The 20,728-nt window shown below is 47.3% G+C and overlaps 7 protein-coding genes across 7 annotated transcripts; 4 read left to right on the forward strand and 3 right to left on the reverse strand.

Annotated features, from left to right (window-relative positions):
- The first annotated feature begins 140 nt into the window (after positions 1-140).
- On the forward strand, positions 141-5,054 carry LY89DRAFT_604897 (uncharacterized protein). Its single transcript, XM_018210371.1, has 5 exons — positions 141-2,309; positions 2,594-2,910; positions 2,958-3,131; positions 3,179-4,430; positions 4,479-5,054. Exons 1-5 carry the CDS (start codon positions 206-208, stop codon positions 4,970-4,972), a joined length of 4,341 nt encoding a protein of 1,446 aa, XP_018078684.1. The 5' UTR covers positions 141-205; the 3' UTR covers positions 4,973-5,054.
- Positions 5,055-6,195: 1,141 nt separating this feature from the next.
- On the forward strand, positions 6,196-6,899 carry LY89DRAFT_18597 (uncharacterized protein). The gene is made up of 3 exons (XM_018205664.1): positions 6,196-6,352; positions 6,437-6,604; positions 6,654-6,899. The coding sequence occupies exons 1-3, from the start codon at positions 6,289-6,291 to the stop codon at positions 6,749-6,751; spliced, it is 330 nt and encodes a 109-aa protein (XP_018078685.1). The 5' UTR covers positions 6,196-6,288; the 3' UTR covers positions 6,752-6,899.
- Positions 6,900-10,273: 3,374 nt separating this feature from the next.
- Positions 10,274-11,784, reverse strand: LY89DRAFT_776465 (uncharacterized protein; the record flags this gene model as incomplete). The annotated part of the gene is made up of 4 exons (XM_018222049.1): positions 11,677-11,784; positions 11,239-11,560; positions 10,653-11,098; positions 10,274-10,606 (listed from the first exon to the last, which is right to left on the reverse strand). The coding sequence occupies exons 1-4, from the start codon at positions 11,704-11,706 to the stop codon at positions 10,274-10,276; spliced, it is 1,131 nt and encodes a 376-aa protein (XP_018078686.1). The 5' UTR covers positions 11,707-11,784.
- Positions 11,785-12,035: 251 nt separating this feature from the next.
- On the forward strand, positions 12,036-13,851 carry LY89DRAFT_679489 (uncharacterized protein). Its single transcript, XM_018213881.1, has 3 exons — positions 12,036-12,628; positions 12,689-12,920; positions 12,970-13,851. Exons 1-3 carry the CDS (start codon positions 12,364-12,366, stop codon positions 13,448-13,450), a joined length of 978 nt encoding a protein of 325 aa, XP_018078687.1. The 5' UTR covers positions 12,036-12,363; the 3' UTR covers positions 13,451-13,851.
- LY89DRAFT_18568 (uncharacterized protein) lies at positions 13,489-15,298 on the reverse strand. The gene is made up of 5 exons (XM_018205660.1): positions 15,019-15,298; positions 14,234-14,942; positions 14,061-14,186; positions 13,895-13,998; positions 13,489-13,849 (listed from the first exon to the last, which is right to left on the reverse strand). Exons 2-5 carry the CDS (start codon positions 14,930-14,932, stop codon positions 13,528-13,530), a joined length of 1,251 nt encoding a protein of 416 aa, XP_018078688.1. The 5' UTR covers positions 14,933-14,942; positions 15,019-15,298; the 3' UTR covers positions 13,489-13,527.
- Positions 15,299-15,513: 215 nt separating this feature from the next.
- LY89DRAFT_679492 (putative oxidoreductase) lies at positions 15,514-16,811 on the forward strand. Its single transcript, XM_018213882.1, has one exon. It carries the CDS (start codon positions 15,590-15,592, stop codon positions 16,724-16,726), a length of 1,137 nt encoding a protein of 378 aa, XP_018078689.1. The 5' UTR covers positions 15,514-15,589; the 3' UTR covers positions 16,727-16,811.
- A 2,359-nt stretch (positions 16,812-19,170) lies between these two features.
- On the reverse strand, positions 19,171-20,652 carry LY89DRAFT_573149 (alpha/beta-hydrolase; the record flags this gene model as incomplete). The annotated part of the gene is made up of 4 exons (XM_018208676.1): positions 19,171-19,699; positions 19,789-19,982; positions 20,032-20,266; positions 20,318-20,652. The coding sequence occupies 4 exons, from the start codon at positions 20,650-20,652 to the stop codon at positions 19,171-19,173; spliced, it is 1,293 nt and encodes a 430-aa protein (XP_018078690.1).
- Positions 20,653-20,728: the final 76 nt, after the last annotated feature.

Here is a 20,728-nt window from a genome sequence, read left to right on the forward strand (position 1 = left end):
AGGAGGTGCGACTTCTGACGTAGTGAGTCTAACGACGCTTGAAGGAGCGCCCAAATAAAACAGGGATGGAGCTCTACCCCTGCAAAAAATTGTCGCGCTAGCAGGTCCATGATCGACAATCCACTCATCAGCAACTTCATATCTTCAAGACCTGACCTATCTCATCAACCGAGAATATGATGCGAAATCCATTACAACCTTCATAATGCAATGCTACACGGAGCTGACACCTCCTACAGCTGTCACACATTCATTGAGTCTGCCGTTCATTTCTGCAAAGGCTAACAATCTCATTGTCGCGAAAACCTCCTTACTTCAAATCTTCACTATTAAGACAGTGTCAATTGAGCTCGATGACTCGCGGGAGAGTGAAGCCTCGAAACAGGATGGCAAGTGGGATGCGACAATTAGTGATGACGCGCTGGAAACATCTTTTCCTGGAATAGACTCTGTTCTCCGTACAGATCGCGCGAAGAAAACGAAGCTCGTCCTTTTGGCCGAATATACACTCTCTGGAACAATCACTTCGTTGGCACGGATAAAAGTCCCCTCTTCGAAGTCAGGTGGAGAAGCGCTTTTAGTCGGATTGAAGGATGCGAAGCTCAGTCTGGTGGAGTGGGATCCCGAGCGTCCAGGCATATCGACTATCTCAATCCATTATTACGAGCAAGATGATCTCCAGGGCGCACCTTGGGCGCCATATCTCAAGGACTGTGTCAATTACATATCGGCTGACCCTGGCAGTCGTTGTGCTGCTCTCAAGTTTGGCGCTCGAAACTTGGCTATACTGCCTTTCAAGCAAGATGAGGAGGACGTGAATATGGATGATTGGGACGAAGACTTAGATGGGCCGAAACCTGCTGACAAGAGTTCGAAGACTGCAAATGGTATTGCTGGGACTGGCGATACCCCGTACGGCTCGTCTTTCGTCCTCCGTTTGCCAACCCTAGATCCGAATCTCATCAATCCAATCCATCTTTCCTTTATATACGAATACCGAGAGCCTACTTTTGGCATTCTCGCCTCAAATACCTCCCCGGCATCTTCGCTACTGTTCGAAAGAAAGGATTACCTTACATACATGGTCTTTACCTTGGATTTACATCAGAAGGCTTCGACTACAATATTATCGGTCACTGGTCTACCATACGATCTGACTGAGATCATCCCAATACCAGCTCCGGTTGGTGGTGTTCTCCTCGTAGGTAGTAATGAATTGATCCACGTTGATCAAGCTGGAAAGGCCAATGGAGTCGCTGTCAACTTGTTTGCCAAACAATGCACCTCATTTGGCCTGGCTGACCAGTCAGAGCTGGGGATGCGTCTTGAAGGTTGCAAAATTGAACAGCTCTCGATTCAGAATGGCGAGATGCTTATTCTCCTGCAGTCTGGCGAACTCGGTATTATAAGCTTCCGGATGGATGGCCGGTCTGTTTCTGGCTTGAATGTTCGACGGGTTTCCATTGAAGCCGGAGGGTCTGTCTTGTGCGGTCGTACTTCTACAATAAGCCCTCTAGGTCAAAACGCTTTTTTTGTTGGAAGTGAGTCTACAGATTCGGTAGTCCTTGGTTGGAGCAAAAAGGTCAGCCAAATATCACGCCGAAAGTCCAAATTGGATAAGTCTCGAGGCAACGATGACACATTCATGGATGAAGATGAGGACGAAGAAGATGATGATGTCGACGATGACTTATATGGCGAAGGGCCGGCAGTCACCACGGCTGCTACCAATGGTTCTGCCCCGGTGGATGGCACCAGTAGCAAAGCTGGTGATTACCTTTTCCAGGTGCATGATCGATTGGTGAACATTGCCCCGATTGTTGATATGACGTTCGGGAAATGTGGCGCCTATCAGAATGACGAAGAGAAACTTAATGCCGAAGGAGTGACTGGTGACCTAGAGCTTATTGCTGCTGTCGGCAAGCAAAAAGGCGGATCTCTTGCGGTGGTCCACAGGAAGATTCAACCTAAAGTTGTTGGTAAATTCGAGTTTCCTGAAGCACGAGGCATATGGACGATGAGCGCAAAAAAGCCTACTGAAAAGGGTCTAGAAGCTCAAAAAGAGAAGTCTGCTATGAGTGGAGACTATGGCATTGAAGCTCAATACGACAAGCTGATGATTGTCTCGAAAATTCTCTCTGACGGTACAGAACAATCTGACGTGTACGCACTAACAGCAGCAAATTTCGAGGCTCTCACGGATACAGAATTCGAACCGGCCGCTGGTCCGACCATTGAAGCTGGTACATTGGGCAACGGCATGCGTGTCATTCAAGTTCTCAAGTCTGAAGTACGAAGTTATGATGGCAGTAAGTCTCTTTTCCATTCCTTATCCTTTCTTTGTTGGAATTGGGCAATCAGATGGTATTGCAACTCAAGAGAACTCGGCAAGCCTTCTTCAACGAATTTACGAGGTATAACTCATCATCGTCTGCTTGCTTTCTGGGGAGCTATTTGGGAATGTATCATGTCCTATAGCATCAATGAAAGCGTTTTCACCAATCTTGAGCGTCTACCTATACCATGTGCCACTACGACTTTTGAAAATATCCGCCCCCATTAGAACAGGCTGCTAACCGGCGGTCAATCTTAGATCTCGGATTGGCTCAGATACTGCCTATGTATGATGAAGATACTGGTGCTGAGCCTAAGATCATCAGTGCGAGCTTCGCAGATCCTTTCCTACTTCTCGTCAGGGACGACTCAAGCATATTCGTTGCTCAATGTGACGATAGCAATGACCTAGAAGAGTTGGAACGTGAAGACGATGGACTTTTGAGCACCAAATGGCTGACCGGATGCTTGTACGCCGATGCGACCGGCATCTTCGCTTCTGTTCAGTCTGACAAGGGCCAAAAGGCTGGAGAAAACATATTGATGTTCCTCTTGAGTGCTGGTGGAGCGCTGCACGTAAGAGTTCTCCTAGGACGACCGAGCATGAATACTAACGATACTAGATTTACGCACTTCCAAACCTTTCGAAAGCTGTCTATATTGCAGAAGGCTTGTGTTTTGTGCCCCCAGTCCTCTCGGCAGATTACGCGGCCAGAAAATCTGCTGCGCGTGAGACATTGACCGAGATCATAGTTGCAGATCTTGGGGACGATGTCTCGAGATACCCTTACCTTATTGTATGTTTTCAATGTGAACTTCCTAGGCCTCGGCTAACCATCAGCAGTTGCGCCCTTCTAATGATGACCTAACGATTTACGAGCCATTTCGAACAAGTCCTGCATCTTCTCCAAACGACCTCTCGAAGACACTTCACTTCCTCAAAATCCACAACCCTCACTTTGCTCGTAATCCAGAAATATCTGCAGAAGTGACCGCGGACGATGCAGGAGATACTAGAAATGAGCCTATGCGTGCATTCTCAAATCTTGGTGGCTATAGTGCAGTCTTCTTGCCCGGTGGATCGCCGAGCTTTATCATCAAAAGTGCTAAAAGCACGGCTAAAGTGCTCAGTCTACAAGGCACTGGAGTTCGGGGGATGAGCAGCTTTCACACTGCGGGATGTGACAGAGGTTTCATTTACGCGGATGTCGAAGGTATTGCTCGAGTGGCGCAACTTCCCTCAGCCTCCAATTTTGCAGAGCTGGGCGTAACACTCCGGAAAGTCGACATTGGTGAGGATATTCACGCTATCTCATATCATCCGGGTATGCAATGTTATGCTATCGCAACAAGCACTAGAACAGAGTTTGAGTTGCCGAAAGATGATGACCACCATCGGGATTGGGCTCGAGAAGACATAGCTTTCAAGCCAACCATAGAGCAAGGTTACCTCAAGCTGGTTAACCCTGTCAACTGGTCTGTTATCAACACAATACCACTCGATCCCTTCGAGGTGGTAATGTGTATGAACACTATCAACCTGGAGATATCTGAATTGACCAATGAGCGCAAGCAATTGATCACAGTCGGCATTGCCATAACCAAAGGCGAAGACTTACCAACCAAAGGCCGAATTTATGTCTACGACGTGGTCAATGTTATTCCGGAAGCTGACCGTCCTGAGACGAACAAACGTCTGAAGCTCATAGCAAAAGAAGAGATCGCTCGAGGAGCCATCACCGCCATTTCCGAAATCGGTACACAAGGCTTCATGATGGTTGCACAAGGACAGAAATGCATGATTCGCGGTCTCAAAGAGGATGGCACACTTCTTCCTGTCGCTTTCTTAGACCTGAACTCGTATGTCACTTCTATGAAAGAGCTTCGGGGTACAGGTCTCTGTGTTTTCGGCGACGTAATCAAAGGCGTCTGGTTTGCAGGCTACGCCGAAGAGCCATACAAAATGATGCTTTTCGGCAAGTCAGCAAACAACATGGAAGTTGTGGCAACAGAACTGCTTCCCGATGGAAAAGAGCTATATATTGTAGCAGCAGACTCAGACTGCAATTTGCATATCATGCAATACGACCCTGAACGTAATTTAGCCCCTTACCCCTTTTTGAATCTCGCTTAATTAGTTTTAGACCCGAAATCCATCCAAGGACATCTACTTCTACATCGCTCCACATTTGCCCTAGGTGGACACATGCCAACAACGATGACACTCCTTCCTCGCACTAAAGCTGCCACAATGCTACCTCCTTCTCCGGATGCCATGGATATTGCCGCCGATGCCACAATTCCTGAGCACGAGATCCTTATCACTTCTTCAACGGGCTCAATTGCTCTGCTGTCGCCCTTAAGTGAACCTCAGTACCGACGCTTGAACACTCTAACGTCTCATCTCACGAATACGCTGTATCATGCTTGTGGACTGAATCCAAGAGCCTACAGAATTGACAGAGACGCACCTGAAGGCACGGCGGGTAGCAGAACAGTGGTTGACGGGACGATCCTTATGCGATGGCTAGAGTTGGGGAGTCAAAGGCGGGCGGAGGTTGCTGGAAGGGTCGGAATTGACGTTGATGAGGTCAGGGATGAGTTGGTTGCGCTTATGGGTGGGTTGGGATATTTGTGAGCTGTATGGGGTGGTTCTTTGAGCGTTATTAATTTCATGAACGAGCGATGATAGTTCTCAAGTTAGACAAGTTGATGCTCCGAAATTCCTTTTGCATCAATCTGGCCTTATGGGTGCTTTATACGTGATTATCAATGACTACTTGAGTTGGCTCGTGAAAGTTGAGCTATTACTATGCGCTAGTGCTGCAGATTTGAGTCATGTAGGGAAGAGCTTGTGCGTAAGCAAAGTAAAGCGACAGCAAGTAACTGGGTGCACTTCGTTCAAGGACCCTCGAAGAGAATCAGACCTGTTGCATGGGCGGCAGTTCCTTTCCCCTTGTTCTCTGTCAGATTCTGCATTGGATCCTCACATAGCTATAAGATCCCCTATATCGAAGCAAAGTAGTAGACTTTACTCCCATGACTGGAGAGTTTGCCTGCCCCTGCCGCCCTGCCATCAACATGGGGTCCTTCACCCTCCCCTTCGCGCCTCGTCAAGACTGCTAGGCTTGAATGAAAAGTAACTTGTTTCCCCTTCACTGACATATTTCGAAAGAAATATGATCCATGGGACTCGAAGCTGTTAGACACTGAGCAAGTACCTACTGTACTTTAATTAATGATACTTATGAAGATCACACCTTGCGCCGCCCTGCCAAACGTCTCGAAGCACGCCTTCCAGATAGAGACATACAATAAACATAGACAATACCTGCATACGAACCAAGCTCCTACCCTCAAGAAGCGCAATTGACGCTTCTTTGCTTTTGCAACAAACATGGCGGCAATCGTGTCTGCACAGAAGATCCATGTCTTTCTTGCTTTCGGGATAGGATGTTTCAAGATTCTTATTCAGCTACATGTTCTCGTTAGCCCTCAAGAACCGAAGGATGAAAGGCTGAGTATGACGCCTATCAAACGGTACGAAGTTGGGCAGCATGCGCACCGTGTGCTGGCTTGGCTACGGAGCCAACCGAGCGAATCGATCTGCGGCATGCTTGTACTCGAGATTGCCATGTGCGTGAATAAGGGTTGTTCCTGGCTTGACCAATCTGGTCACCGAGATGGAAAAGCAGGAAAATATTGCATGTTTATCAAGCCACAGCCGTAGCCGGTGCGCTGCTGTGATTGAGAAGAGCTGTAGCTAACAGCACCTCATGAGTTACGATTTTGAGCTTGGCTGTGTATATAAGGTCGACTTCGGGGCTTTCTGGAAATGTTTGAATGCCAACAATTCTTGATCACAAGAAGTGGAAAGCATGATAAACATACAAACTTATCTCTACCTTACTTTCACTTGGTTTTCGGGAGAAGCACACAATAATCAACTCCTTCATGAACAGCCAGCCTCGCATTGCCCCGCATTCTAGTATCTCGAGACTGCTCTGTCAACAATCAAGTAAGCAACATCAGCAGTATTCAAGAATATATTTGTGGCAGACTGCTCCACATATATATATATTAGCTCACTTACTCTTCGCAGACTCTACTCCATTGATGTTTTCCAAACGCAACCTCTCCATCGACAATCGCATCAACCTCATCATCGGCATCTTGAGTGTAGTCATTGGCATCCTAAGTGCGATCCTGGCATGGGCTACGTGGAGACTGACTGATGATCGACGGCGTCGCTGTGCTAGGCACCATCATAGTATATACTTTCCTCGTCTACATGAGGTCTAGTATCTAAACTGCAATAGGCCCCGAACCTGAATTGGTGCCATTGCAAACACTTCCTACGCCACCCACTCAACCAACTGGAGTTGAGATTGCGTTTAGGATTGGAAGGAGTCGCTGATTATGGAGTCTAGAATTGGGACCACTAGACGAAAGATACGTGGGGCAGAAACTTGAAAGGAGTTTAGGGCCTTGAATGACAATTGTTCTTTGGAAGGTATCCTAAAAAGGGAGTGGAAAGATGTTCATTGATAGACTTGTAATCACGACCGTCACACTCTCTTGCACATATACAGCGAGAGGTCTCTACAAGTATTGATTTTAGTGTGTCTTAGTTTCCCGTCTCTTCTTCAATCTGCAAGACCCAAATCTGAAATTTACATTTACTTTCACTAAATGGCCGCTCGGCAAATCCCAGCAAGAAAGATTCCTTGACCCAGAAGCATCTATCTTTACCAGGGTCTCGTCAAGTACTGGTCTTTACCCGTGAACGTCCTCAGGGGCTCAGCCTCGTACAAGTTAAGCGAGGAAAACGAGGCAACCAAGGCAAATCTGAAGAGGGTGACTTTCCAGCCTCAATTCCCGGTTGCGGTCGATAAAGCCTTGAGGAAGCCCTCACTCCTCTCCGCCACTCAGGATAAGAAAAGAAACCCTGTCAGCTTGCACCCCTGCGCAGGGCAGAGTCGATCCCGAGCGCCCTGCTGCCAAAGTGTCAGATAGTCTGATCTTAGAATTCCACAATCCCACAGGGGCCACCTTCTAGAAGACTTCCATGACACTCCACCTGCTAACGTTGCTTTGCTGCAATGTTGAGACCTAGTCCGAGACACGCAGAGACCGAGTCTAGCTTCTCTGTCTGCAAAGGTGATAGGTGCCTACTGCGCGAGCATCCATGCTGGGAAATGGGAAAGGCCAATAGTACATCTTGTCATGCATGGCAAGGACACCCTCTTCTGCTCAGTGGCGGCAACAACCCTCATCTTGAACCAATCTGACCATTTTTCACGACGCCTCTCACAACATTCTCGAATCTCACACGTCGAGTCCACGCTTTCGTATTGATCACCGACATACTATCAGCTGCATATCTCATCATCATCGATGTACCAAGATAAGGCGAGGCAACCGAAATCGGTACTACCCTTTCACGAATGTCCATTCCTTGCCCAAGTTACCATTTGCACCAATGCGTGACAACGTGGGGCGGTTCAGAATTGGACGTGCGTACGTACGTGCTCGAGCTTGTGGCTACGGTGTGTCCAATCAGAACGAGTCCTCATCCCAGGTACCAAGGTACCTTAATCAGCCACACTCTCACACAGCGGGGTACCGATGCAGCAGTCTATGAATATCCATGCACCGACCTGTCTCTGAAAGCATATAAGCCCCTTCTTTGCCCACACGCAAATATGGATACAAGCATTCAGAACATCCAACACCATAGAGATCGAGTACACAAAACGAGGCTATGGGTACTTCTTCTCCCTCATCCATCACATCGCTCCAAGGCTGACAGCTCCCAGGTCCCACATCTACCCCTCCACGAGGCATCTCACTTGACAATCGCATCAACCTCATAATCGGCATCCTCACAATCGTCATCGGTGTCCTTAGTAGTCTTCTTGCTTGGGCAACCTGGCGGCTTACAGATGATCGTCGACGTCGTCACCATAATGTGCATCATGGAAGTGAGTGTCCTCTCTTTATCAGCAATATATTGTACTCAAGTATAATCTACTCAAGTACTAACAATGATCTGCAGGTCCAACAATCGAAGCAATGCCACTACAAGACCTGCCTTCACCACCTGTAACCACCTCTGCTTCTTTGCTTGGATACGAAGTTGCGTTTAGGAATGGGAGGAGTCACTAAGGATTTTGTGATGAGCGGGCGTTTAGGAAAAGAAGGGCACAAACTCTGCTATGGACAGGCGTTGGTAACATGGGACAGGAAGGACAATGATATGAAATGGGCATAAACTCGACGAAAGGGCAGCAACGTTCTCCTAGGTTTGGGGTAGAATTGGGACGGAAAATTATTAATGGTTCATACCCATCTCATGTTGAGAACATTGACTTTGTTACATGACATATATCTCATGACATCTCATTTGTTATGCATATTGTAACCATGGACATACCACATGTGAACGGAAAATTACCGGTAACTTCACAGCCAGAAAACGATCCGTGAAATGAAACAATGCTCTTGCAAGCCACTTTCAACGTTTGCATGCGGAAGTGCATACACAAAAATCAATAAAAAGTTCTTATCCTAGCATCTTTCGCACGTCAGACAAGGTGACCATGAAGAGGTCAGCAAAATGACTGAGGCGTATAACTCTAGTGGAACAGATGCAGGTAGCCGACCAACGCATGTCAAAAAAGAAATCGGGATCGGCCTAAAGAGGTAAAGCTCGGCTAATTTACCCGGTATGCGTCGAATCGTCGGTCAAGAATACAGTACTTTGAGTTCTTGCTTGTAGACGTCGAACGCTTGTCTCCCAATGCTCACACCGGTCCGGCGCAGGTTGCATGCGTGGTATGCGCCATTGGTGCATCGGCTCACGGCAGTAGGAACCATGCGCGGTGTTCGATCTCAAATCCTAGCTATGCAAAATAACAATTAAGTCTAATATCAGCTTGCAGGAGGCAGGGATCATGATGGTCCGATCCCAAATCTCGGGTCCGTACTATTCGATACCATTACTTGGGTTCGGCTGCTGGCTTGCAGACGGTGAGGCCCACGCGGGCGAGATGTTCGATCCCGAAGCTCAACGTTGTAATCTTGACATTCAGTATGCAGGTTACGGCCAGCAGACAACCAGGATCATGGCGATCTAATCCAGATCGTACTATATGACATGTCATTAAAGTGCTTGAGGAATGTGGTCGCAGCCGGCACGGTGCGCAAGTGGATTCGACTTGAATTTCATTCTTACACGAACAGGTAGGGATTTGTTAAATCCGTTGAACAAAAAAAGTATATAAGGACGACTCCCCTATCATATCATGGAAGCCATAACTTGAAGACAACCAACCAGCAAAGGAAACAATCAATCTTCAACACAAAAAAACATCATTTACAATGGGTATTCCACCTTTCCCCTCGACAGTCAACCGGTTCAGACAGCAGCTGACTGATACACTCAACTAGAGTCGCCTCATCTCCTCAAACGTGCCCTATCAATGGACAACAAGATCAACATCATCATCGGTGTCCTTACTGTCATGCTGGGCTGCTTGAGCGTTGTCCTCGCCTGGGCAACATGGGACCTTGTCCGAAATCGACGTAGAATGCTCGGACCATGAGTATGCAACCAAAAGCAGGACAAAACAAGAAGCTGACTAAAGGAAGGTCTGGCAATTGAGTCGAATGCATTTCAGATGCTGGATAGCAAAAGGATATCCACTTGGACATGAGTTGGAGTTTAGAATGCGTGGTTGAAAAGTTTGATGGGATGAAGTTCATGGGTTGTTTGGCGTATTCATGCCCTTTCTATGTACCTTCGCATTACCCTTATTGTACAATTTCCCTTGTGCCTTATCCCTCTATTGCAATGATGTTTATTTCATTGTCGTTGTTGTTGAAGCCCGTGCGTTAGCGGGGTCATGTTTCATGACCTTACCCCAGATCCACCATCTTAGACTTCCGCAGTCTTCTTGCCTCGTCTTAAGCTTCCAAATCTCCTCTTCAATCCTTCTCCTAATCGTCGTCCGGTCGTGTTGCTTCTTCGCATATCTCCTTCGAAATCCGAATATCTCAAGGAGCTACCTGTGGGGCTGCCTGCATTCATACGTCCGACACTGCTACCGCTGGCACTTCTCTGCCTGTTCATGGGAGCTCGTGGTTGCATTTCATACGAGCCATTTCCTTCCGAGGCAACTCGTCGATCGCTCTTCTCGTGTTCTTTCAAAGCTTTTTCAATCGAGAAAGATGGCTCGCCTTTGCCTTTGTAGTCATCTGGTAGATATTTCTAGTAACTGTCAGCAATTGTATTGTTTCAACATTACAGGACTTACGATTCCCTCCCATCGTTTGTAAGCACCACCCGGTGCATCCGGCTCGCGCATCAAATCAGCACCTTCTTCGTATTCCATGGGTCTTCCGTCCAAGCCGGCCATTCCAGGTGGGATGACAGCAGTTCCTTGTAATGGCACATGTTTGTTGAGAGAATCCTTAATATTTTCTACCGGTGTTGCTCGAATTGCCTCTTCGTTTGTGCCTCTGACAGCTTCAACAGGAGAGTTCTTGTAGCTTGTATTTCGTGCGAGTAGCGTGGCATCATATGGACCCTCGTGGTGGTAGAGACCTCCAATCATAGATCTATCGAGGGAATCTATGACATCCGCGCCCGGGAGGTGCTTCTTCCTCAAGTGCGGCGCACGATTGGCCGCCTTGGTCTCCTTTCGCAATTGATCGAGGGGTCGGTGCGACATATCTCCAGGAAATCGTTCACTTAATGAACCTACTTCTAATCAGCATTCAATGTCCCTGAATATGTCCATCAATGTGTGATTGGTAATGTTCGGAATGTAGCCCAGCAGTATCGTTGGTCGAACTTCTACACGAAACCAGACAATGCCAAAATCAAATGTAGTTACTCACTGCCTCTTCTTCGACCTGTTCCTGTTCCTGGCTCCGGACTTCTCCTGCTTGGTCCGGCGTTGGTGTAATCTGCAAAAGCAGCTTGTCGATGAGAAGGAGAAGAAGCGTAAGGATTTTTCGAGCTGAAGGTTGATTGGGTAGGACTTGCTGAGCTAGGTGGTGTAGGGTAAAATGTTGATGAGGGAGTCTTCGAGGAAGTGGAGACGGCAGCAGTTTTTGAGGTCGATGGAGCTCTGTTCACAGTTGTGGTAAAATGGGTTCCTGGCCCTGTTTCTTGACTGGGCTCCGGTGCTGTCAGAGGATCAAGCAGGTATTTGGCGGCCTGTTAATATTGGTTAGTCGTGGTATGATTAAAATGATCTCAATAATGTTGATCTTTGCGCTGGTCGCAGCAGGCTTGAGATCCTTGCAACTATCCATGTATGGACGGGAACGTACCCAATGCTTGTCTTCTGACGAAGAATCCATGATGTTTGCTACGAAATTATCGTTCTAGGGCTGCGAATCGTGTTTTGGAAAGAGTGGAAGGAGGTCGTGATATGTGAGCGAAGGTGTGTAAGAGACAGGCAGAAGTTTAAGACTTCTAAGGGAATGCTGAGGTCAGTAACTTCTTTGGTGGTCGTACATGCTGTGTGTGCTGTCGTACGCAATTGGCAGGGGTCTCCCAATCAGAGGGATCGAGGACGACATGGATCCGGATTGCAGGTCGAGCCTGCCAATGACGTCTGCACGATGGCCCCTGCGCACATCAGATGGAAAGCGGATGCGCGGAGAGTCGCTTTCGCTGCCAGAGGAGAAGAAAAGTCGCATGTTCGAGGCCCAGCCAAAGTCCCAGTATAGTAGGATCGTCAAAAGTTCTACCTTCTCCGACTCCGAGCTGTTGACGACGATGCCCTTACGCAGAAGTAGGATCCACTGCTGACGTTGAATCTGGACTTAGTTTGAGTTGATGTTGTGGTAAAAAGGCCCAAAGAACCCAAATCAAGACCCAAAGTAGCTGAGCTAAGCCACCAACTCGACCTCGATCGCGGCAGCGACGCATCGGCGACATATCGTACCTGAAGCTATCACCAATTCGTCACCCAGACTTTGAACCTCGTGTGGACATGAGAATAGGCAGAAGAGATGGCACTCGTCGACTATGCTTCTTCAGATGAGGAAGATGAAATTGTGGAGTCTACTTCAACGTCAAATGCCAACGCAGCTCAAAGTCTAAAGCGCAAACGTGAAGAGAGCGCATCTGACTTACCGCCTTTGCCCTCTAAATTCCATGATCTGTACGCCTCAACCACCAGAGTCAGCACGAGAGATGATCCCAGCCTACATGGAGGCCGAAAACGAGTAATGCCTCATGTGGAGGGTAATTGGCCAACTCATCTCTACATCGAGTGTGAGTTCCAAGCTATATTTCTTATTCTCCTGCTCAAGATTCTGGGCTGACCCAATCGAGGGTATCCTTCGACAACAGAATATAGCTCATTGGATGCATTGGTCTCCTTGTTGAAAGACACTTGGCCACCAGAAGCTACCGACCTCAAAGTCAACTCCTTCTTGACCAGTGACCTAGGTGCTCCTTTACCACTTCATATCAGCCTCTCGCGCTCTCTTGGCTTTTCTACAGAACAAAAAGATGAGTTTGTTTCAGCTATGGAACGTGCTATCCAGTCCTCCACCGTTCGACCGTAAGAGATCCTTTAACATATAGACCAAGTCACGTGGCTAACCATTAAGCTTCGTTGTCTCATTCGCCGACCTGGATTGGGTGTCAAACTTCGAGAACACTCGATGGTTCCTTGTCTTAAAGGTCCTAAAACCAGATTTGAATGCTTTGAACAAGCTACTCCACATCAGCAATTCTGTCGTACAGGAACATGGCCAACCACCTTTATACTCGAAACCGGCCACCACCAAGTCTGACGTCAAGGCACGCAATCATTCTGGGAAGAGACGATCAATCAATCACAACTCTGCATTACTTTATAAAGACATGCAAGATCTTTCATCGGCCTTTCATATCAGTATCGCCTGGACTCTGACCGATCCTAGCCAAGAACTTCTCGATTTAACCAAATCAGCGAAACTCAACCACTTCGACCCGGTCAAGCAAATTCAAGTAGTAGTTGAGGATATCAAGGTCAAAATTGGCAATGTTGTCACAAGTCTACCTCTTCCAAAGAGTGTCAATTTAGGCAAGAGTCTATTTGGTGCTTGATCCAACTGTGACGAAAGCTCAATCGGGTTCTCCAGACTCTGGCTCTGGAAAATCGCGAGGAGGCTTCAAGCACAACTTCAAACTGCCACCAATAGCAAAGACCCAAGGTCATCTACGTCTTTCGACCAACCCGATAGATCTTTGACGAGATCATTCTGCCAATCATTCGTCTCGGTGCGAAACATCTTCCTCAGATTTCCCACCGTTGGCATCTCGCTGCCATTTCTAGACGACAGATACTTCTTGTATTCATCTTCCCACGATGATGCGGTCTGCGCCAGAAACATGCTCTTCCCACAAGGTAATGGAACTTTATCAAATCCAACACAGGATGATGGTTGAGCCTTTCCAACATCCATGTCTAGAAGATAGGCCATGAGATGCAAGACGATCATTGTCCTGCGAGAAATCAATAAAAACTCCCTTTTGGATGTTCGTGCCTACCTTCTTTTGCATTCTTGAAGTATCCAATCACTCCATCTGGGGAAGTTTCCTCGATTCTCGGCGACACAGTAGTAACCCAAATTTTGCACAGCATTTGCAATCTCCTAATTAAACCTTTCCTTCAGTATACATAATTATATCTATAGGAGTACTGGGAGTAACCTACACCCATTGCTATTCTCGTTATCATGCTTATCAGTTTGCAACGTTCTTTATCCATCGCCAGCAGTATCGAATATACTGTCATTGCTTGAAGTGCTGAGAGTAGCGTGCTCTCGTCATAATTACAAAACTACGCGAAGTTAGCTGACTGAAATGCTTACGCTCAGTTACACATACCTCGGCATGAAGCCGTTGAACCTCCAATAGAAATGTCTTGAGCACCAGCTGCTTGCACGCTGGTGTCTTTTGCAGATACATGGGCACTACGTTCTTACAGTTTGCAAGTGGCTCGGGAAGATTCGCAAAGTCGACAATTTGGGAGCCTCCGTCTTTCAAAAGATAGTTCCGATGAATGAAAGGTGGCAAGATAGCTTTGTCGAAGTCCGTTACATAGGATGCTATTCTTGACCACAGGAAGTTTTGTTTCATCGAATCCGAAATACAAGTGGCCGGCCTTCGTTCTAGAATGTTGGGAACATGGTTTGGTGTTACTTTCAAAGCCTCCCAGCTCGCGATGATGGATTCTGTGCTGTGTTTCATCGCCACAGACAATTCGGATAAAAAGTCCAATCCATCCTCGGCAGTGATGGTACCCGCTCCGTGCGTGGTTGATTGAATGCTTCGAGTGTCCCTTGATGAACAGCGCTCCAGCCAGCATATACTATCTTGTCTCTGTGTCTGAGAAGGCTCGACAATTTGATCAAACACGCTCAGATTCACATCCTGGGTCGTTGGCGATGTTGGCACCGACAAGATCGCATTATTGAAACTCCAATCCATGTCGGGCTGGTATGTGTGATTCGGAATAGACCCAGTTGATACCTGGAAGTCCAGAGCTTCGGAATTCCGTCCATTTGTCATGGAAGTTGCCCTCATAAGCCTCGGACTTTGCATTGAGTCAAGATCCGTAATCAATGGTGTAGAAGTCGTGTCTGTACTCATAAACCACGAATGAAACATACTGTCTTGACCTAATGGGGAAGCGTGTCTTCTCGATTTCGGGCTTTCGTATTTACATGTGATATTTCTTTTCTGGCAACGAGAACAGCTTGGGAGGTCGAGACTACAGCGAGTCTTTGCCACCCGACATTGGGTGCAAGACTTCTTTCTTGAAGACCCCATTGCTAAAGATTTGTCTAGGAGTGAGTGCTCACCCAAGTAACATTCAGAAATAATCAGAAATGGAGCCAATCTTGTCTACTGGGTGAGATGGATGAACGAGTGAGAATTCCAATTCTGACAAATCCGTTCTAGCTTTCGGAGTTAGCCCCACTTTTAGACAAGATGAGAGTAACGCCGGACTGCACTATAAATTCATTCGCTCGCTTGATAGTGGGTCCGGAATTCCGTATTAGAAAGGGGGAAGAGTATTATGGAAGCAAGAACTTCGACGATTGCTTGGAGAATTGCAGCAATATTCGAAACCTTCAACATGTATAAAAGATCACATTTCCCAGCAAGAATGTCCTTCTTCTCTAAACTCATCCACACCCTTTACTATCTGACAACACGCATCTCTACCACTTACAAACAATGTCTTCACAACCTATTCGCATAGGTCTGATTGGCCTAGGTCGCCAGACAGGTCACAACGTCCCCGGGCTTTGGGCCATGATGGCTCACCTCCCATTCCTCCTCTCCTCCCCCAAATACCAAATAACTGCCGTCGCAAACTCCACCACCGCCTCAGCCCAAGCAGCAATTGACCACCACAATCTTGGCCCCAACGTCAAAGCCTACGGCAATCCCACTGATCTGGCCCAAGACCCCAACGTTGACATGGTCGTCGTCTCCGTCAAAGTAGGAGCTCATTACGCTCTCTCTAAACCCGCTCTCCTGGCTGGAAAATCCCTCTTCGTAGAATGGCCCCTCGGCGCCTCCCTCTCCGAAGCCCAAGAGCTCGCCACTCTAGCCGCAACCCACGGCTCCAAGACTGTCGTCGGCGTCCAAGCCCGTGCATCTCCTCTCGTTCTCAAAATCAAAGAACTAGTAACATCAGGCAAAATCGGCAAAGTGCTCTCCTCAACGGTCATCAGTTCCTTCGGCGGGCTACCAGCTGCCCAGTGGCCGCAAGGAGCTGAGTATTATCTCGACATGAATTCTGGCGGAAATCAGTTCACGATCTTCTTCGGGCATTTCTTGGATACTTTTACACACGTTCTCGGAGATTTCGCGAGTCTGACGTCGAGCATGAGGTGCGATTACCCGAGTATTGATATTGTGGACTCAGCTGGGACGGTGGTGCAAAAAGGGTACCAGAAAACGAGTCCAGATCATGTACAAGTGTCAGGGAAATTGGTGAGCGGTGCGAATGCGAGTATTGTGTTCTACACAGCGCCAGGAGAGGCGGTCGATGGAGTGGGAGTGAGGTGGGTAATTACAGGGACGGAGGGGCAGATGGAGATTATTACTCAAGAGAGACAGTGGCAGATGGGCGCGCCGGGGACGAAGCTTAGGGCTAGACTCGGGAGAGGGGCGGGGATTGTAGAGGTGAATTTCGAGGATGTGGAAGAGGAGAAGGAGGTCAGGGAGGCGGCGTTTCCGGGGACCAATACGGCGAGGTTGTATGATGCTTTTGCGGAGGAGAAGAGGGATGTATATGCTGATTTTGAGAGCGCGGTGAAGACTCATGCGTTGTTGGAGTGGATTAAGAGGGAGGCTGGATGGTGAAAAGGAGGCTTTAGCGAGTTTGATAAATTTGAAAAAAAAAGATTGAAATCAATTATTTTTTATAGATCTAAGAGACAAAAACTCCAGACAGCCCTCTTTATCCCGCACGCTGCCAGGGCGTACGGGAGAGGGGTGCCTTTGTAAAAACCCATTCGGGATGGGTTTTTTAAAGTATCGATCGTGCGGGTTGCCCCGCGTTGGCGACAGGAAGGTATGCGGGATTGGGGACGGAAAAGTTTTGCTTATTTAAATCTATATAGAAGTAAAACTTTTAGCGCTAAAATTTTCTAATTTCCATTCAATTTAATGAAATGGCTTGTGGAAGGGTTTGGTAGCTTTTATTAACCTGAACTGGAGTTGAAACCTCCCGTCCCGATGCTATATGGTGAAGGCATTCGTTTCGTGAGGACAACATGTTTAGTCATTTCAGGAGATAAGATGTCTATTATTTGTTGTTCATTCGAGCTGAGAAGAATTATATGATCGTAATATTTCGGAGAACTCTTTATTTTGACATCAATGAAACTCAAGCGAATCATTTCAATCAATTCTCAAAATGAAATTATACTCGAGCTTAGCTCCGAGGCATGACATGCTTTTAGTCCTCGTGCTCCAACTAACTCGCTTGCCCCAAGCCTCATAGCCATCTCTTATTGAAGTCTCGTATTGGGGGGCGGTAATGATTGAAGAGGTGCATCTGCCACAGAAGGTCCTAGAGCAAGGCATCAGCATATACAGGGTCAAGATGGGGCAGGATACAGAGATAAGAGCAAGATGGGTACACAAGGCCGATAAAGAGCTTAAATAAAATGCATATAGAGGATGAAAGTGCAGGAGGAGTGAAAATATGGAGAGAAGTACTTCGACTACTAAGCCTCCTTACCCTATCTCGAGTGAGTCTCCATGTTGCCCAGGCGAGTATAATTGAGAGGAGCCCGATGACGATAGTCAGGATGCCGATGACGAGGTTCATGCTGCCGTCTGCTGAAAGGTCTCGAGCACGAAGTTCGAAATTATTCTCCGTGTTTGAATTAGAAGCTGATTGGGTGAGCAGAAACGGACCAGAAGACAGATTATTTGACACTTACACATGGTTTCCTGTTTCTTGTTCTTCAAGTTGATGTTACACTTCCAGCTGAATGGGCGAGGGATGTTACGATATATTCGTACTCTGGATTCCTCAACGTATCGAGTGAACGCTGATCATAATCGCCGGCCAGCTTGGGTGAAGAGACTGAACGCAATGCAAGTGAAACTGTAAGCAGATACCGACATGAACAGTCACTCCAATCAGTATGCCTTGAGCCTGCGGTCTGCCGACATAAATTCCCAAGTTGATAGCCAGATACATGGCTCGTTCTTTCCAAGTCCAAGCACCTTGACCAATGAAATCCTCACTCCCATGACAAACGATGCCAATTAACGCCACCACCTTCATGGACGCCTAGCCATGAACACAAAGCGAGTAATGTTCCCAAAAGTGTAATTGAGAGGTACGAAAAATCCGAAACAACATGACGAGGAAGGCCTAACCGGGAAGGTACCAGAGAAAGAAGTTTTGATATTCCTAGTATACTAGGTACAGCCTCGAGGATACTGTCGAAAATTTACACTGAAGCAGAGAATGCAAACTCCAGCCTCATCGTCATCTCAATAGATTAAAGCCATGAAGGTGTTCACTATGCTGTATCTCGAGTCATATGACAAGGATGAGAACGACAATCATTATGATAGTTATCAAAAGTGTGTTCAATTTTATGATTAGAGAGAAGTAACTATATGACTCCGTGCCCAGAGTAACCATGCAGCACGCTAAAATGAACCTTCGTATGACATAATTTGATCTCTGTGATCGCGATCTAGTTTCCTTCGACTAGCAACGCACGATAATTCTGTCTTAAAATCCATAGCCAGCAAGCACCAAGATGTCTTCGTCGCCGTCCGTTCCTGACATATAAGTTTTTCATCACAAGAATACCGGATCGGCGGCTTGAATGTAGGCACAGCCATTTCGAAAGCCGTTATCTTGCTCGGTATAAAGACCCTTCCCATTGGAATCTGGTCGTTGGTAAACCAGTCTGGACATGGCCTTGTTGTCAAATTGAGACCAGTGAACGGACGGCGTATCAACCAAGGCGGGAAGTGAGTTCGGATTGAGACTGTTGATGAAGCCGATGATGTGGCGTTGGAAGCTCAACATCAAGGCCGAATCGGCTGAACTTTGTGCTGCCATGTTCTCATCACTGACATGATAAGTAAAGAGCAGTCAAGATTGAGGAGAAAGAGGCTTACTTGAATGGGAAGAGGTAATACAGCTCACTTGCATGAGGTACTGTTGTTCATCAGCGGTCTATCTCTCATTTGGAGAAATATCTGCTTACCTCCATCCCACTGCTTGACGGATAAGGACTGCAAAACGGAGTTCCAGCGGACTGCAAGAACAGTCAGTCCGTACCCAATATCAACACTCGGAGACGATTGCGCTTACACTTCCATGTGGGGACTTGTTGTGAGGTTTGTATTGCTTGGGTGTAGGCAGAGCAGAGTATTTGGATATCGTTCTCGATAGCGACGGTACGACTCCATTGTCCTCCTGATAAAGGTGGGCCAACATTCTGAAACTCAAAAAGTTGATAGAATGCTAACAAATCCACCATTGAGCTATATGGGACGAATGGTGAGTACGGCTCTAAGGCCTGAATGACTGCCGCATCGTCACCTATGCCATTGTAGATCGGCACCCTCTCCACAAGCTCGCTCGTCGTGGTTCCAATAATGGATGGGATTTTGGCGAAGACGCCCTCGTCCATCAGAACGGATGGCCAGGTGGTTATGAAATCTCCGTCGAGTACTGGAGAGAATTGGTAGATTGGTGACTTAAAGCCGCTCTTCGCAAAGCCAATGGTATATGCTGTCACGAGATTCTCGATAGGCACGCTTTGGAGGCACGTCAAGCTTCCCGTGGTGTTGCATCTGCCTTAATCAGTAAAGGTTGAATCATGGCAGCTCCTAGTACTACAGCTGACCCAGTGGTAAAATACCAAAAATGATTGGGAACGTACCCTACTGCGGCAGAGATATAGTCATAGGATGCTTGCCAAGTCCCATTCTCCGTGTGCTGAATAGCTGAAAGTGCCGTCGCGGAACCACTCTCGAGAATCGCACCTCGAAAGAGGTTGTCTGAAGTTTCAGATCTGTTTGCCATCATCTGGTAGGCCACAGAATTCGCACCAGCTGAATGACCCCCAATGACGACCTGGATGTCCGTGATCAGCTAGAAATCATTGAGAAACATGAGGTCTTACTTTGGTTGGATCTCCGCCAAATGTCTCGATTTCTTGCTGAATCCACTGCAAAGCCAGTCTCTGATCAAGAAGGCCAAGATTGTATGATCCAGCAAGCTGCTGTCCACTTGGAAAACCGAGGAAGCCGAGTCGATAGTTGACGGCCACGTAGATAAATGGTGCACGCAGTTGAACGCTCGTATTCACGAGATTTCGTCCATCGTAGTCTGACTTGTCTCCATCGTTGAAGTTGCCACTATCAAGTCAGACATTTGAGGATCGAGCTGATGATGAGAGTGCACCTTACCCGTGTATGAATACGTAAACAGGAAGTTTAGTATTTTGACGTGCCCGGGCGGTACCTTGTGATGGTCGGACGATATCAAGTGTTAAGCAGTCCTCCGAGCCTATGCTCAGCGTTGGTGGACCAGCTTTGAGCTCGTAGCAACGATTGCTGGTGAGATTTGAGACATCCAGATTACCTAGATCTTGTGCGATCGGGACAGGAGGTTGAAGACGTAGGGATCCCACGGGAGGCTGCGCATAAGGAACACCGATGAACACGTCTAAACCATTTTCTTGACGTCCGATGTAGCTCGTACAAACGACGAAGCCTATGAACAGCAGTAATGTTAGAATCATCTTGTTCCTGTTGCTGTTTCGGTTGCGAGTTTTGGCTTTCAAGGATTTTGAATATCTGTCGAATGATGAAGGAAAG

The sequence above is a fragment of the Mollisia scopiformis genome, assembly GCF_001500285.1.
Source record: "Mollisia scopiformis unplaced genomic scaffold LY89scaffold_1, whole genome shotgun sequence".
Lineage (NCBI taxonomy): Eukaryota > Fungi > Ascomycota > Leotiomycetes > Helotiales > Mollisiaceae > Mollisia > Mollisia scopiformis.